The following is a 16,039-nucleotide window of genomic DNA, read 5'->3' as shown; positions in this document are numbered from 1 at the left end:
GCAGTGCTCCGGAATGTGGCGCCATTCGTCCCGCGGGGGGCCCCGCTCCAGCCGGTTATGGCAGGGGAAGGGTATAAGGAGGTGTGGTGCGTTTCCCGGGCCCCTGGCAAGAATGGCTCCCCATTGACTGTGGCCCGCGGTCAGAGGTGGTATAGGAGGAGCACTGGCCAAAAGACAACCCCACCGCCACTTCACCCTGCTTTCATCAGCACCATCGGGGCAGTACTCACTGTTCCAGTTGTCCACTGTCCAGTCGGCAGGCAGGGGGGGGGGGAGAAGATTTCCCCGGCAGCATCGGGCATCAGCCGCGCCTCAGCGTCCAGGCGGCTCCTGCCGCCATCCCCCCGCCATGGCGGGTACCTCACAGATGACTCGTACAGAGTCAATGAAACAGGTCTGCAGTTTGCGGTGTGATGTCCGGTAGGTCCACCGAGATCTGAGAGTTCGGAATCCCATATACAGCTTCATAATCATCGCTAGGGACTGTCTGTTGGCTGTCATCCATGGCTGCTTCCTGGGATGGCGAATTACTCAACTGGGAGACTCTCCGGAGTGCATCTTGTTGTTCCTGAAGCATTTGGTCCATCGGGGGAGAGTGTCGTGACGCCGCCTCCGGGCGTTGGGTCTGCTGTGCTCTGTTTCTGCGGCGCCGCCGCGGCCCGCGTGAGCGCGGCCTTGCCTCACTGCCCTGTGCCTGTCTGGGTGCCGTGTCCGTGCCCTCGTCCAGCCACTCACCAACCTCCTCGGGGGTGTTGAAGAAGTAGGTCTTGTCTCCTGCCACCACCCTCAGTTTTGCAGGGAAGAGCAAGGAATATTTAAGGCCTGCGGTGCGGAGTCGTCGCTTCACCTCTATGAAGTTGTGTCTTTGACGTTGCACTTGGACAGTGTAGTCCGGGAAGAACATTATTGTTGCATTGTCGATTCGAATTTCGCCGAGGCGTCTAGTTTCCCGCAGCACCGTGTCCCGGTCCCTATAATTCAGTATCTTGAAGAGCAGCGGCCTCGGATTAGTGCCGGTGGTGTGGGGCCTCGTCGGCACTCGGTGTGCCCGCTCCACTACGAAGTAGGGAGATAGCGTGCCTTCGGGTAACAGGTTCCTGAGCCAGTCTTCAACATGCTGGGCAGGATGGTTCCCTTCCCATTTTTCCGGGACCCCCACGAGCCTGATGTTGTTGCCTCTCGCCCTCCCTTCCGCATCCTCGGCCCAGTCCTCCAGGAACTCCACCCTGTTCAGGAGATCCTGCACTTGCTTGTCCGTCTGGGTGACCTTGGGTTCGATCTCCTTCACCGCACCCTCCAGAGTCTTGGTCCGATCGGACAGTTTCCTGTGGTCATCCCTTAGGTGGGTCAGGTCCACGGCGACACTGTCTATTTTGGACTCCAAGGAAGTTCTGGTCAGTTGAGCGACTGTTCCATGCGCTCCATAGCTGCTAGCACGCGGTCCAGCCTCGCAGTCACCTGGTCGGCGGCCATTTTGTTGAGCAACTTGTCTGTTTTACCCTTCGGCGGGGCACCTCCAGTCCCGGTGCGGGTCTGCACCCCTCCGGACATGGGCAAGATCGCCCGGCCAGCAGCTCCCCCACCTGGGTCACTCCAGCAGCACCTCCGGGATCACTCCACCGCCAGGCGGGGGGTTCGTCAGCCAGCAGCCGCTGCTCCGGCCAGGGCCGTCATGGCGGGGGGAGGTCCATCAGGCGGGTCCTCGCCTCCTCCCAACGTAGTCCCACCGCACTGTCCCAGGTGCAGCGGGGGACCAGGGGGCCAGAGCGGCACGCTGGTCCACAGGGCCAGAGTTCTGTGGGTAGGAGGGTAAGACAGGTCCGGATGCCAGGTCCAGGCCCAGGTCGCGTGCCCCACACGCCCTTCAGGCAGCCGCTATCCCCGCGGGGGGCCCGCAGGCAAGTCTGGTGCGGAGCGTGCTGTTGTGGGCCTCCGTCACAGGAAGGCGGCCAGGCTGCCGCAGATTGCGGTGTGGGAGTCAGGAGGAGGGGCCGGGCAGCTTCTCCACAAGCAGCGGATGCGCAACGCAAGCCCCAGGCGGCTTCTCCACGCGGGTCCCGCTATGCAGGCAGGCGCGGGGGGGACTCACCGGTCTCATCGCAGCATCCTGAGGAGGAGTCCCGTCAGCCGGGTCCGCCATCCCACCAGCGTCCTGCCAGTTGTGTCCTCTGTGTCGTGCCCGCTCCGGGCGCACCGTCAGGCAGCCAAGCGAGCCCGCGTCACGCACGGAGCACCAGGTGCGCGGCGGCCGTGATGTGAGGGCCGTGTGTCCGCTCCTCCCTCGGTACGGGCCCCCCCGCAGGCGTCCAGCAACAAGGTGAGGCGAATTGGGGGCCGCCGGAGGGTGTTCTCAGCTTGGCGGCAGTCGGCCAGGGGGCTGCAGTTGTTGGGGCGGGGATCGCCGGCCGGGGCCTGTGTGCTGGGCCCGAGCCGCGCCCTCTCTTAATTTCCCCGCCGGACGGGAAGCAGCAGGTCCCGCAGGAGGGCCGTAGGATAGGCCGGTGCCGACCGTGTCGGAGCTCCGAGTTCAAAGTCGGCCAGAGTGCCGAAAAGTGTCCCGGGGAGGTCCGCCTGCAGTTTCGGGCGGCTGCGATGTATTTTGGCAGAGAATCAGCTCAGGGAAGGGGAGCTTAACACGGAGCTCTACCCTAGCGCGACCTCCGCCATTGCGTGCTTAGCCACGCCCCCGTGCGTACAGTAATTAATGGATCACTTTCGGAATCCTTCACTCTCTAACAAGGTACAAGACAAGGCTGCCTCTGTCGCCATCACTTTTTTAGGTCTCGGCCAATGCGCATTGCAGATGTCGAGACATATAGAGGTGGAAACAGGAAAGCTGAACCAGGCGGATTACGCAGAGTGCATGTGCCCGTGCACACGCTTGCCGTTTGCTCTCCGAGCCGCCTCCATTATCGCATCAGACCCGTTACAGCAATGCTGAGAGATTCACACTTCAAAGGGATGCTCTCCCCCGCCCCATGCCACTTCTCTCACCCTTTCGCTATCTCCCCCGCCCTCCCACTTTCAGCCTCTTCCTCTGCAACGCACTCTCTCCCCCCTCCCTCCTCCTCACCCCAACATTTGTCTCACACCACAGGCTGCTGCTCCCCCGCCCACCCAGCAATGCCGAGAGCTATTCCCTCCCACTTACTGGCTCCCCTGCTCCCCCACCGACTTGAAAGGAAGCCTCGCACACCACGACCAGGAAAACACACAAACACATTCACAGCAAGATTTTTCTGTGTTTTAAACGCTCGCTGCTGACATCTTCAGTTATGTAATAAAGGTCTTCAGTTCACATCCTGGCAGGACCAACTCACACACGTGCTTTTTAGTACTAATTTTTTCACACACATGCACGCACGAACACACACACATTCACAGCAAGATTTTTCTGTGTTTTAAACACTCGCTACTGACATCTTCAGTTATGTAATAAAGGTCATCAGTTCACATCCTCGCAGGACCAACTCACACACGTGCTATTTAGTGCTAATTCTTTCACACGCACGCACACATTCACAACAAGATTTTTCTGTGTTTTAAACGCTCGCTGCTGACATCTTCAGTTATGTAATAAAGGTCATCAGTTCACATCCTGGCAGGAACAACTCACACTCGTGCTATTTAGAGCTAATTCTTTCACACACACGCACGCACACACACGCACACATTCACAACAAGATTTTTCTGTTTTAAACGCTCGCTGCTGACATCTTCAGTTATGTAATAAAGGTAATCAGTTCACACACATGCACGCACGCACAGCAAGATTTTCTGTGTTTTTTTAGTGCTAATTCTTTCACACACACACACGCAAGCACACATTCACACCAAGATTTTTCTGTGTTTTAAACGCTCGCTGCTGACATCTTCAGTTATGTAATAAAGGTCATCAGTTCACATCCTGGCAGGACCAACTCACACACTTGCTATTTAGTGCTAATTTTTACACACACACACACACACACACACACACACAAGATTTTTCTGTGTTTTAAACGCTCGCTGCTGACATCTTCAGTTATGTAATAAAGGTAATCAGTTCACATCCTGGCAGGACCAACTCACACACGTGCTATTTCTTTCACACACATGCAGGCACGCACACACACATACGCACACACATTCACAGCAATATTTTTCTGTATTTTAAATGCTCGCTGCATACATCTGCAGTTATGTAATGAAGGTCATCAATTCACATCCTGGCAGGACCAACTCACACTTCCAGCTTCTAAGGTGGATGAATTGAGTACTGTTACATTGGGTAATAGTAGTTCATTTTCATTGTGTTGGGAGTGCGCCTGCTGGCCAAAATAGACTGCCACATTATTGCATGCAGGCAACACATAGAGCCAGTGGTTCAACGGCTACGGCTAAGGGGGATACATTTATCACTTTGTGTGCAGACTAATTATTGAGATTCATGCGCATCAGCAAAAATGGAGGCCTGCGGGTTTAGCAATTCTCATCACATTCTCTGCCTCTCTCGTCATACCGTCAGTGTAAATTGCCTGGAATGCGGCTCACACAAAGCCTCCCTTTACCTCGGGAATGCTTGAGGAGCACGCTGCCCACAGCAGAAAATTATTGACTCACTATCTGTCTATCCATCGCACTCACTCTATTGCCAACACTCTAACTATTTATCTATCGCACTCACTCTATCACTCAGCATCACCACAGCATCACTCAGGGGCACCACATCACTACTATGCGCTACCACAGCATCACTGAAAGCCACCACATCACTCGTCGCAACCACAACATCAATCTGTGCAACCATTCAACAACAACTGGTTCAAATATGTTCTCTCAATGTTTCAAGCTTTATTACAAATGTCACAAAAAGATGTTAATATTTCATTTCTGTTCTTGAATTTTAGTCACAATAAAATACACTGAACATAATCTTCACAAAAGTTATTTACCAAAGTTTAAGCTATTGCCATTATAAATTACAATAACTTTTATTTAAGTATTAATTATTAAAAGTAAATTAAAGCCATTGTTATTTGTAATATCAATACATCTAAGTCACGTTAATACAATACATATGGCATTACAAATGCTATAGGTGTCACATTTGCGAAAGTTAAAAACTATTGGCATTGTAAATGACAAAGCTATTAATTTCGCTATTTTCAAAACTAACACTTAAATAACAAATTTGTCATTTACAATACCAATAGCTCAAACGTTCCTAATGCGAGACCTATTGCATTGCAAATGCTTGTTTTACTTGTTCTAGAGCCCCTAACACAGGACATCAAACAGAATACAGATATTACAGGAGTGAGACTTAATATTATTCAAGTTGAGTTAGCCACCTATGTGGTGATCTACTTATTGTAACAGAGGACCTGAGTCCCTCAATTAATGCTCTGATGCCAATAATAGAGAAATCTTCTATACACTCGGGATACAAATTAAATAGGGATAAATCACAGGTAAAGCCACTTTACGTCCATTGCACCAGAGAGAATTTAGGTAACTAAGGTCTTTCATGGCAGCTGGATATATAAAATACTTGGGTATAGAATTTGGTAGCAATATAATCGACATCTTACCCCACAATGAAAGTGCTATATAGGAAAAAGTTAAGAAACTTCTAGACGCCAGGTCTTAAATACGTATCACTTGGTGGGGAAGAATTGAAACAATAAAGATAATGATTACACCCCTAATTAACTATTTAATTAACATGCTCCCTGTCATCTTAACTGACGACTTTCACAGTAAACTGGATACTCTCCTACTAAATTTATATGGCAATGCAAAAAATCTAGAACTGGACTTACAAAATGAAGGCTAGACAAATCCTTAGGTGGAGTCAACTTAGCAGATTTTAAAATTTACCAAACAGCTTTCCTGGCAAAACAAAGCTCTTACTGGATTTCGCCTCCCACAACTACACTCCAGTATGGCTTGAAGTCGAGAAATCCATCCTTAACCCCATGGCTGCTAAGGCAATTCCCCTCCTGTGCTGGGAATTGCTTTTTTTCATTGTTTTATGACGAGCTGGGCTCGTCATCAGTGTATGAGGAGGCTACACCATGACGAGCCCAGCTCGTCATGAGTGTGGAAGGGGTTAATAGTCTTACGCCTGTTGCCCTGCTTGCCTCTAGCCACACATATCTAAGTAGATCAAAGTCTACCCTTAAAAATACAAAGAAAGCGCTGTTAAAATTAGATCAGAAACTTGACTTAAGCATAAAGTGCTCTAAGATGGAATCCAAACGGGACAATCGTAACTTTAGATACAAAGGGCAAACTATGCATTATGATATCTGGATTAATAAAGGGATCTTTCACCTCCCATCAACTAGAAAGCTACTCCTATCCTATTACCTCCAATTGAATTATAACCTGGACAACATGGAATTTTATAACTTTTTAAAGATCTTAGCTGCACTGTCAAAAGTCAACTTACATAATGCAACTCCATCGTTACCAAACTTTGTAACGAAGATCAAGAAACTAGGCCACCAAGTCTCACTTATTTATAAACTACTCCGCCCTAAAATCTCGATTCGCAATAAAAATCTTATTACGTTCTGGGAATCGCACTCTTCTGATCCGAAACCCGAAGCTAAATGGCCTCAAATATAGAGCACTACCACCAGCAACAAAATATCCTTGGTCTTATCTCAAACAAAATGTTTGCTCCTACACAAAGCCTTCTGGACACCTATCCGACTGCACTCACAACATCTCCACAATGACCCGCTTTGCTGGAACTGTTGAGGAAGAAACAGGCGATGTAGCCCACCTTTATAATGCACTGTAAAGCCGTATCGACATTTTAGGACAATGTACTTGACTTCCTATCAAAATTATTAACTTGCCAGTTAAAAAGAAAACTTCATGATCGGCTTTGGTGCGGATACACTAAAAGATAGACCAGGCCCTATTGGACCTACTATTTACATCTGCAATAAAAAAAAATCTAAATAATTGGAAACACAAGCACAAAGCATCATAAACATTTTGGTTGAACTGGATTACCCACCTCAGGGGTGCAGACAATATCGCTCTTCAAAACCATCCACTAGACACATGTGGGATAGACCAGATGCATATTTCGGTACACACAAACCACCATGAACAGAGTACGAAAGTTATTATAAGATATCTCCCACTTATAGCTCCTTTTAACCTCTAGTATAAGCTCAGTTTTAAATAGAAGGATAACTATTAGGACTCTTAGATGTTCTAACCTCGAAAATTCCTCTGCCATGTCTTTCTTCTCAAAGCGCGTATTTGACATGACACCGATCATAAGCATGGGTAGACCTCTTTATTGATATTCTCTTCTCCTATTTCTTTACTTAGTTCTTATTAGTCCTTTTTATTCTTTCGCTCTTCTTTCTCTTTATTTCTCTTCATTTCTTATCTTATAGACTGTATGAAGATTAGCTATTAGTGTACAGTTTGATGTATCACCTAGCATTATATTTTTCACACTACTTATTTAGTATTGGGGTTAATGTTCCTTGTTTATCACAAAATTAAAATGATCATGTATCACAATATTTTTATATCCCTGTACACCATTTATCGCATGTCGCCTTTAATGTTTCTTTTCTGAAAACTAATCAAAATTATTTGAAATGGGAAAATCCAAGGTACACTTGCAACAGAGTGCATATTTATACTGCAGTCCGTACATTCAACCCAAGACCATAAATATCCCAAAGTCGGGAGGTATGAAGGTCCAAATCCTCAAAGTCTGTCATTCTTGCCGTGTTTGGAGCAGAAATCAGGGGTCTGACACTATTTGATTGGCTAAGCTGACCTGAGGAAGCCTTGGTTAAGGTGAAATGTGTTGGCTGCGCTTGTGCTTTTGGATGAAGAACCCGAATAAAAGACAAATATACATGAAAAGGATCCACTAGTCTTGCTTTGTATTGAGGCTTTGTGCAGATATGTTTGTTTCCTCTCTTTCTTGTTTAAATGTCTCTAATGAAAGTCCAATGAGCAACTGTCTGGTAGAGGTGGGCAACTTGGTTCTGGCAACAGTGAATTCATGTGGTGCGGGATCACATCCCCTGGCTACCATGTGTCCCCCTCTCCTGTAACTGTCTATTCCACACATCACTGTCTTCCTCTAACTAGAGCCCACCGCTTCTGGATGTCCGAGAAGAAAAGGATAACCAGAAACTTACATGGTGCAGGTCTTGGAAGCGAATCGGGTATACTAAATGGTGGGCAGGAGTGTGACCCTCCTCCCCCACCACATGTGTGTTTTGTTCTACAAAAGGTTCAGTGTTAGCTGATGTCCCGGTTGACAACCATACCACCCACGAACACCCATCGACTCTTCTTGTGAAGCAGAACAGAGCTGAACAGCTGTACATGGCCTGCAACTAGACATGATGAAGAATTGTTTCTGGAACTGAAAAATTTGTGGCAAAATTAACTGATATTCACAGTGATCTGTGATGGTGAGGTTTTTGTATTCAAGATCAAGGACCGGGCTGACTGCAGATAAAGCAGACTCAGTCTCTCTGTCACGGAGACGCAAGACAGAGATACCACTAGAGCAACTCTGAAGTTTGGAAGCTATGAACTGTGCCTGCATAAGACGATTGGCTCTTAATCAAACCCTTCGGCCTAACTGAAGGCTGGAGAGGAAGCCTGGAGATGGGAGTCATGTAGTGTGACTTCCATCTGCATGCTTCCTTTAGCCACTGGTGAGTACTGTGCAGTAACGTTCATTCATTATCCTTTAAGAACGGAGTAGTCATGTCTTTAAGAAAATAACATTTTCATGTACTGATCTAACGGTTTTCAGTTTTGACCTTAATTTAATTATAATACACTTTCCAATTTAACTAAAATGGTCTAGGTGCTTTTCTGAGTGTTGACTTGATGCAAATGTTGGTCTTGGTAGCCTTAACATACATTCTCTGAAGCTGCCTTCCATTTTGGTCCTCCATTATAAAAGTGTAGATGAAGCGGTCTTCGAGAAACAGTGTTTGCCTGATTAGGAGCTAGATTTGCATGGTGGTGGGAGTAGTTGCCCTGCTGGAAAATCCAACTTCCTTCATGTATTATGTAATAGATTCAAGAGTATGTTATTATGGCTAACAGATGCCTATTCATCACATAATACACATTTCCAATGTTCTATCAGATGAATCGAAAGCTTGTTGAGTTCTGAATCGTAATAGACTGACAGAGTCAGTCTCTACAAACGCATATATAACAATATAAAAATCTTATACTTAGTTCTAGATCTCATGGCAGTGGTTTCAATTATTCCCTGGTTAGCCCACTATGTCAACATCCTTTAGAAATGTAACTGCTGCATTACAATATTCACAAGAAAAGAGATTTTTGATGTTCATTTTACCTGTTGGCATAAGCACAGATATTGTCAATAAGCGGACAGTTCTTCAGTGCAGCCTCCACTTTGCCCAAAGACACATACTCTCCTGCTTGCAACTTCACCAAGTCTTTTTTACGATCTGTATGATAAAACCGAACAGATAAGGTCAGAGCATTTTATTCGGACTTTCCTTAAATGCATATTGGAAGTCAAACTTACAAATTTGAAACTTGGCAGCGGAGAGTTGTTTGTTAATGGTTATGGAAGAACTATGAAATGCTAGGATACCAAGTCACTGGTTAGGAACTATATAATAGCAGCTTGTGAGCTGGGTCCACAGGAGATAATGCAGGGATAAGAACTTGATTCATCTAATTGTCCGAGGAGACACCTACCGATGATTTGTAAGCAGCCATCAGAATGGAACTCCCCAATATCACCAGTTGAGAACCATCTCTGTCCGTTCTCGTCCACAGAAAAATCCTCCTTGGTCTTCTCTTCATTTTTAAAGTATCCCATAGATACATTGGGCCCACCAATTATGATCTCTCCTCTGGGGTGTGGCTTGTCTTGACTGGTATAACCCCCTAGAAAACACAAAGCAAACCCAAGATTACAGATAAAACCAGGTTATAAAAATACACTCCAGGTATTTCTTGATACAATAAACTCTGCACACCTCAGAATTCTAATGCTGTTCGAACAGGGTTTTTCACATGTACTGGAATTTTCCTGCAAACGTGTAATCAGGCCCCTACAATGTTGTCCTTGTGACGTAGAGTACCATTAGTAGGATAACAGAAGCACCTGTCACAGGAAATCTAATTATTCAACATACGGAGTGCATTATATAAATGGTGGATATTTAGGCTCTATTTGTTTGAAAATGAACAAGTTGTCAAATGTCAACTGAGTAGAAAAAAAATACTGCAGGAATTAAAACATAATACTTTAATAATGCATATAATGTAAAACTTCTTTTGACTGTATTATGTCAAAGAAAAGTCAGAGAATGGTAGGCTAAACAGACACCTCTAGACCAAGGATTAGAAAATGCCCCAAGCAGGACAGTGAAATAAAATGTAAAAAAAATATAAAATTAAAAACTACATAACTAATATTTCCTGCTGAGTAACATTTAATAAGAGTCCATCTATTAAAAAGATATAGCCATATTTCATTTTATTAGAATATATTTAGTGGAAAACAGATATTCTAGCAGCGTAACTGTACTGCTTTTAAAGTCTTGCGCACATATATCTTGCCAATCCTTCTACTGCAATGAAAAGTAACATTTTAACAGAGCGCTAATGTAACCCAAAATACAAAGATGACAATTACTACATATTGAAATGGGCAGTGACACTAATTATTACAGTGATGTATCTGTGATTTTATCAGTTATACACTGATGAGGTAAGGGTGTGCAGATTAAAACCTGGTGACAGAATTTAGCAAGAATCTTTAACACTCCTTCAATTAATCACTATCTCATTTTTCTTCCGGAGTATCTCTAACCTGATAATAGTAATTTAGGATATTTTCAATCCATTTTTTCATTAGGACATTCGAGCAGGATCAACAAGCCTTAAATGCAACATTAGCTGGAGATTTTTCTTTCAAGTGAATTTTTATTATGCAACGGTTTTAAAAAAGTCAGCAATGAGCATGTGGCCCCGCCACTACAGGCAGACATATTGTTTTTAAGCAAATCTACAGTACACCCAGTACTATTCACAAACCATGCAGTTGTATTCCATAGGACAGTTTTCACCAAATTACTTTTGTTCCTTGCTGTTGAAACATTGAAAACAGACTAGGGAGTGGCATACTCTTACCATCAGAGTATAGAATTTAAAGGACCATACCATAATCCAGCAAATAATGGAATGGTTCTCACTTTATCAAATGGGGGAGGGGTAGTCATAGTGGCTTGCAACCGAGGCCCATTAGCAAACTGATTTATAAGTAATTTTTACACAGTTTAAGCATTACGTCCATTTGTAAACTGATGCCAGTGAACATAAATTAAACAAAATACTTCTTAAGTTTGCTAAAAATTAATATATAAAACATTTAGGAAGTATGATCTAATTTTCAGATGAGTTCTATGGGTTAACATACGGACATGGGTCTCACCAAAACCCTACATGCAGGAAATCATGAATATTATGTAACAGTTGTTAAATCAGAAGGTTGTCTGTTTCAAGGGGTTTGGACCCATAAACTTTTACAAAGATCACATCAAACTTTGAAACAATTTAGGCAAGATTCAAGATAATACCCAGCAGCTATAATGCATCATGTCGGGGTCTGACACAGCTCAGTACACGCAACTAAATTAAACTGGTATCAGCAGTAAATCTACTATGAGAACTTCCCTCATGCAGAGTCCTGTGGAAGAGTAGAGGCGTGTGTAGCAGAAACACTGAATATCTGCAAAAGTTGCAAAACCTGCACTTTTGATTAGAACATGGAGAACAGAGCTGTCTGGAAATGTATGCAATGCCAGTATTTGTGCTGAGTGGAGCAACTTTGTGGACAGATGGTAACAAAGTATGTGGATCAGAGAGAAAGAGTATATATATATATATATATATATATATATATATATATATATAGAGAGAGAGAGAGAGATATATAGAGAGAGATATAGAGATAGAGATAGAGATTAAGAGAGGGGGGGGGGCAAACCATAGGCAAATGGGCCCAAATCACTAAAACAAAGATCAAGGATCTAACCCAGCAGACTGTGTGCATTTCAAATGCATCGTGGTTATGTAAGTTCCCCCTGTTCTGGATTATTGGGTAGTATTTACAGGTTAGAGAAAGTAGGGTGGTACAGGTCGGGAATACTGTGGGTCTCTGGAGTTGTAGACATAGTCAGTCGGAGGACAGTTGAGAGGTCAGGAAGAAGTCATCCTAGGCTTTGGAGGGGTGGGATAAATACTCCCACACTGCAAAAGCATAATGATGAACATAACCAGTAATGGGGTTGATAGCTCTTAACAAAAGGGTAAAGGATCGTGGTTCTTCTAACTGGTCTGGAATGCAATATACTGTGCATATAAAACATTCACTTGCTGAGTGGAGTTCAGAAATGGAAATGAGTTCCAGTATTTCAAATTCATCCACACATGTTCCACCTTTTATAATTACTGCATATAATTCCACGGTGAAGAACATTATTAGCTAAATGATTTTCAGTGTTTTAAGGGCATCTCACCAGCGAAAGTAGCTTGATAGTGAAATCTGGTGAAAATTAAGCCCTACGTTCAGGTAAATTGTTGAATCGTAGGCAAATATTAAACCCCATGCCCTGGCTTTCTAAATTTTGTAAAAACATGGTACTAGTATGCATGCGTGTTCTATGCACCATTCAGTCTAATGATAGTCTCACCTTCTTTCCAGTCTTTTAGCTTAATCTCACAGCAAATAAGTGGCGCTCCAACTCTGCCTGTACTGTAGTCTGAAACTAAGAATAAAAAAAAGTTGAGAACAAATATGCCAATTTTTACTAATCTTTATTTTCACTTTTCTGCATTAGTTACTTTTACTAAAATGCATCGATGTAGGGTGCTCTGAAAAAACATTAGCGGGAATACATAGGATGTGATTAAATATCTGGATAACATTCCTGTATACGTCCCACTTTACGGACTATAACTTTCAAAATGCTTCAACAAAGACAGTTTATGAAAGATAAAAACTAGCACTATGGCAGTGTGTATGTTCAGTCAATGTACCTCAATGCACTTAAGTGTATCTAGCTCTCATGCATCATGGGCCACAGAAACTATAGTGCGACAGAGGTTATTTGCCTCATTTATTTTGTTTTACTGGTCAGATTAATTTCTTTTACAGCAACCACTGCTGTGATGGGGAGTCCATCTTAAACCACGAGTGAAGTAAGTACTTTGTAAGGTTTAGAGCCCTTCAGCACCAAACTGACAGTCAATATTCTGGATAAATCCAGACACACCCACAGCTAAAGTACTCACACCACAGTTTTGTTATTGTTGTTTTTTTTTAAATTATTTACAGTTTTGCAGACTGGGATGAGGGTAGGAGTACCATTTAGCAACAAGGAAGCAAATGAGCAAGTAACCTGCAACATTAGTTCTCCCAGCTCTGGTATTCTTCATAGATTTACATGTTTGAAACTTCCTTGTCATCGAAATGAAAGTCTCTGGTACACACTGAGCAGTACCGGAAACAATTTCCGATAAAAACGACTATAAAACAGTGCATGTATAGAAGCAATTCAATCTAAATTTGAAAAAGACCTGAACTTAAGCTAACAAGATTGAAGGTCCTTGAATTCCACTCCTTACAGAGGTCATTACCTCCGATTTCTCAGTATATGTGATGCCTGGTTATTAAACACAGTACCAGCAGGTGAGCCAATCTAGGGGAGCATGAGGGATGTATGTGCATCTATGAAAGATATTAATGTTGGAGAACTGAAGTTCTAGGTAAGTAACTCACATTTGTCTCCAACATCTTTCATAGATACACATGCTTGAAGCAGAATAGCAAGCAATATACAATACATTTCATAAAGGAAGGTGGGAACAAGGCTGACCTTCTAGAAAGCGGTTGCAGTAAACAAACAAACAGTTTGCGGTTGCATGAACATCTTGTCCTACAGCTGAATCCTTTACTGCTTCTGGGGCCAGGCAGTAGTGCTTTGTAAATATTTTGCTGTTTTTCCACGTTGCTGTGCAAAAGATGTCAATGACAGGCAATCCTGCACACAAAGCTGAAATCACTGCTACTCTTCTTGCAGAGCGTGCCATTATTTGGCCGAGAGAGGCCTATTAGTTTTCTCATGACAAAAGGTTATTCCTGCTACGATCCATCTTTCAAAGCATTGTTTTTATTGAAGCTGCAATTTGGGTGGCTAAAGGAGCTAAATAACGGATTACAGTTCCTGAAGTGTTGTTTTTGAAAGGTGGATTTTCAAATACTTAATAACATCCATGACTCTCTCAACTTCTTTAGATGGGGCAGGGAAGAAAGTTCAGAATGGCAGGCTCATTCAGGTGTAAATCCTTTACATAAAGAATAGATTTGATTGAATGTTTTAAATCCAAAATCTGTTTCCCTTTACAGGGCTTTTTCCGGTCAAGGAAGGACGTTCAACAGAATCCTTTAGGTTAAGGCTTGTGAATGGGCTCAAGGGCCTCTTTATGCAGGAAGGAAAGAAATTCTGCCTTCATAAGAGAAAGGCGGAAGTGCACATTTTGCATGGGCAGGGTTATAAATGGATTTTGAATTCATTCCAAAGTATGCCTATAAAGCACTACATTCACATGTCTACATGCTCTACACGTCCACATTGATTGTAAGCCACTCTTGATGGAAGGCAGCAATTCTTCCCCCAACACAGGAAGGAAGGAAGGGGGTAATCGCTACCTTGCGCTGCTCTGGAGTCACGGTCTCCTTGGTTGCTGACCTTTTGAATGTAAGTGTCTTCTTTGTGGTGGATGAGCCAGCTAGTTGTGCCTATGAGGTTGCATGAACTGTTGCATTTGCTAGTATGGTCTCCTACAGTATTGTTGTTGCTGCTGTAGTTGAAAAGGCCGTTATACCTGGTTGGCACGCCTGACTAGCTTCTAACTTTGGGTTCTTGAGCTACATAATAAAATTTAATCTTCAAGCCTGAAGAGAACCCAACAATTTCGCTCGGTCTGTGAATGCTTTCACATTTCCAAGGGTGTCATTGATATGGAGGCCAAACAATGTTTCAGCATCCATAAATCCCTCAATGATGGTTACTGCGCTGAGCCCCTTATTGTATGATGGAGTCCGCTTTGGGATGGTCTATCAGGTATGCTGGTACAGAGTCCAGAGCTCGATATTTTTCCAACCTTGGAACAGTCGCAAAGATAATAGCTGGACTCTGTCACCTTTTGCTCCTAACTCCATATGTGGTCAGGAATGGCTTTTAACGTTTTTTGGGAATGTCTTTAAAATCTTAAGGAAAAAAGACCAGTTTGCACTTGAATTGGCAGAATAAATCTCTTTAAGCACTCTCAATGAGAGAGTGGACTCTGGAAATATCATCCAGTGGGAAATCTTCACCTGAAGCGTTCACCACATATTTAGCCTATTCTTGGTAGGCCTCCTATCCAACTTTGTATTCTTCAGCTAGGACTGCTATCCTTGGTGATGGTGGCGAAGGTGGAAGCTGGAGCGTTGGAGGTTACAGAGTTAATTGTTGTGGCAGCAGCTGTTGCAGTTACGGCGGCTAATGTGGTTGTACAGGATAAAAAGATTCAGATTGTTGAAGAGATCTTGCATATTACATCGAACTTCAAGACTTGGTGTTCTTCAATGAGATCCAAAGATACATGCATAATTACAGGTTGCTCATAATAGGAATCATAGTGTATGTCCTAATGGTAATTCCCCTTGTGCTAAGGGCATTCATCCACTTGAAGAGGAACAGGTGAAAAGTGAGGGTCATCATGTTCTTGGCACTTGACTTCAAGTCTCTTTGGTTATAAGCAGGTCTGAATTGATCGTAGTCTTTCGACTCCACTTGGCCCCCTACAGTGCCAAATTGCTTTACAGGCAGAGTGGGAAATTCCTTGCTTGAAAAGTCTGGAAAGGCTGAATACCAGAAATTTCAGTAGTGAACGTCATACATTGCATATGATGTTCCAGGACTTTTGAAATCAGTGCAACTGGTAGTGC

At 43.8% G+C, this 16,039-nt stretch overlaps 1 protein-coding gene across 10 annotated transcripts in view; it reads right to left on the bottom strand.

Annotated features, from left to right (window-relative positions):
- ACSL4 (acyl-CoA synthetase long chain family member 4) overlaps nt 1–16,039 on the bottom strand; it is a 264,204-nt gene that overhangs the window by 42,282 nt on the left and 205,883 nt on the right. For all 10 annotated transcript variants that reach the window (XM_086918443.1, XM_086918444.1, XM_086918447.1 and 7 more), the window contains exons 12-14: nt 12,738–12,812; nt 9,733–9,924; nt 9,362–9,476 (exon numbers count right to left, since the gene is read on the bottom strand). In XM_086918443.1, the coding sequence (XP_086774569.1) occupies nt 9,362–9,476; nt 9,733–9,924; nt 12,738–12,812 (382 nt within the window). The remainder of the gene's footprint in view (nt 1–9,361; nt 9,477–9,732; nt 9,925–12,737; nt 12,813–16,039) is intronic.

Source organism: Lissotriton vulgaris, chromosome 4_1, assembly GCF_964263255.1.
Source record: "Lissotriton vulgaris chromosome 4_1, aLisVul1.2, whole genome shotgun sequence".
In the NCBI taxonomy this organism is placed as follows: domain Eukaryota; kingdom Metazoa; phylum Chordata; class Amphibia; order Caudata; family Salamandridae; genus Lissotriton; species Lissotriton vulgaris.
The sequence above is the reverse complement of the archived record's forward strand: the minus strand, read 5'-3'. Positions and strand labels throughout refer to the sequence as shown.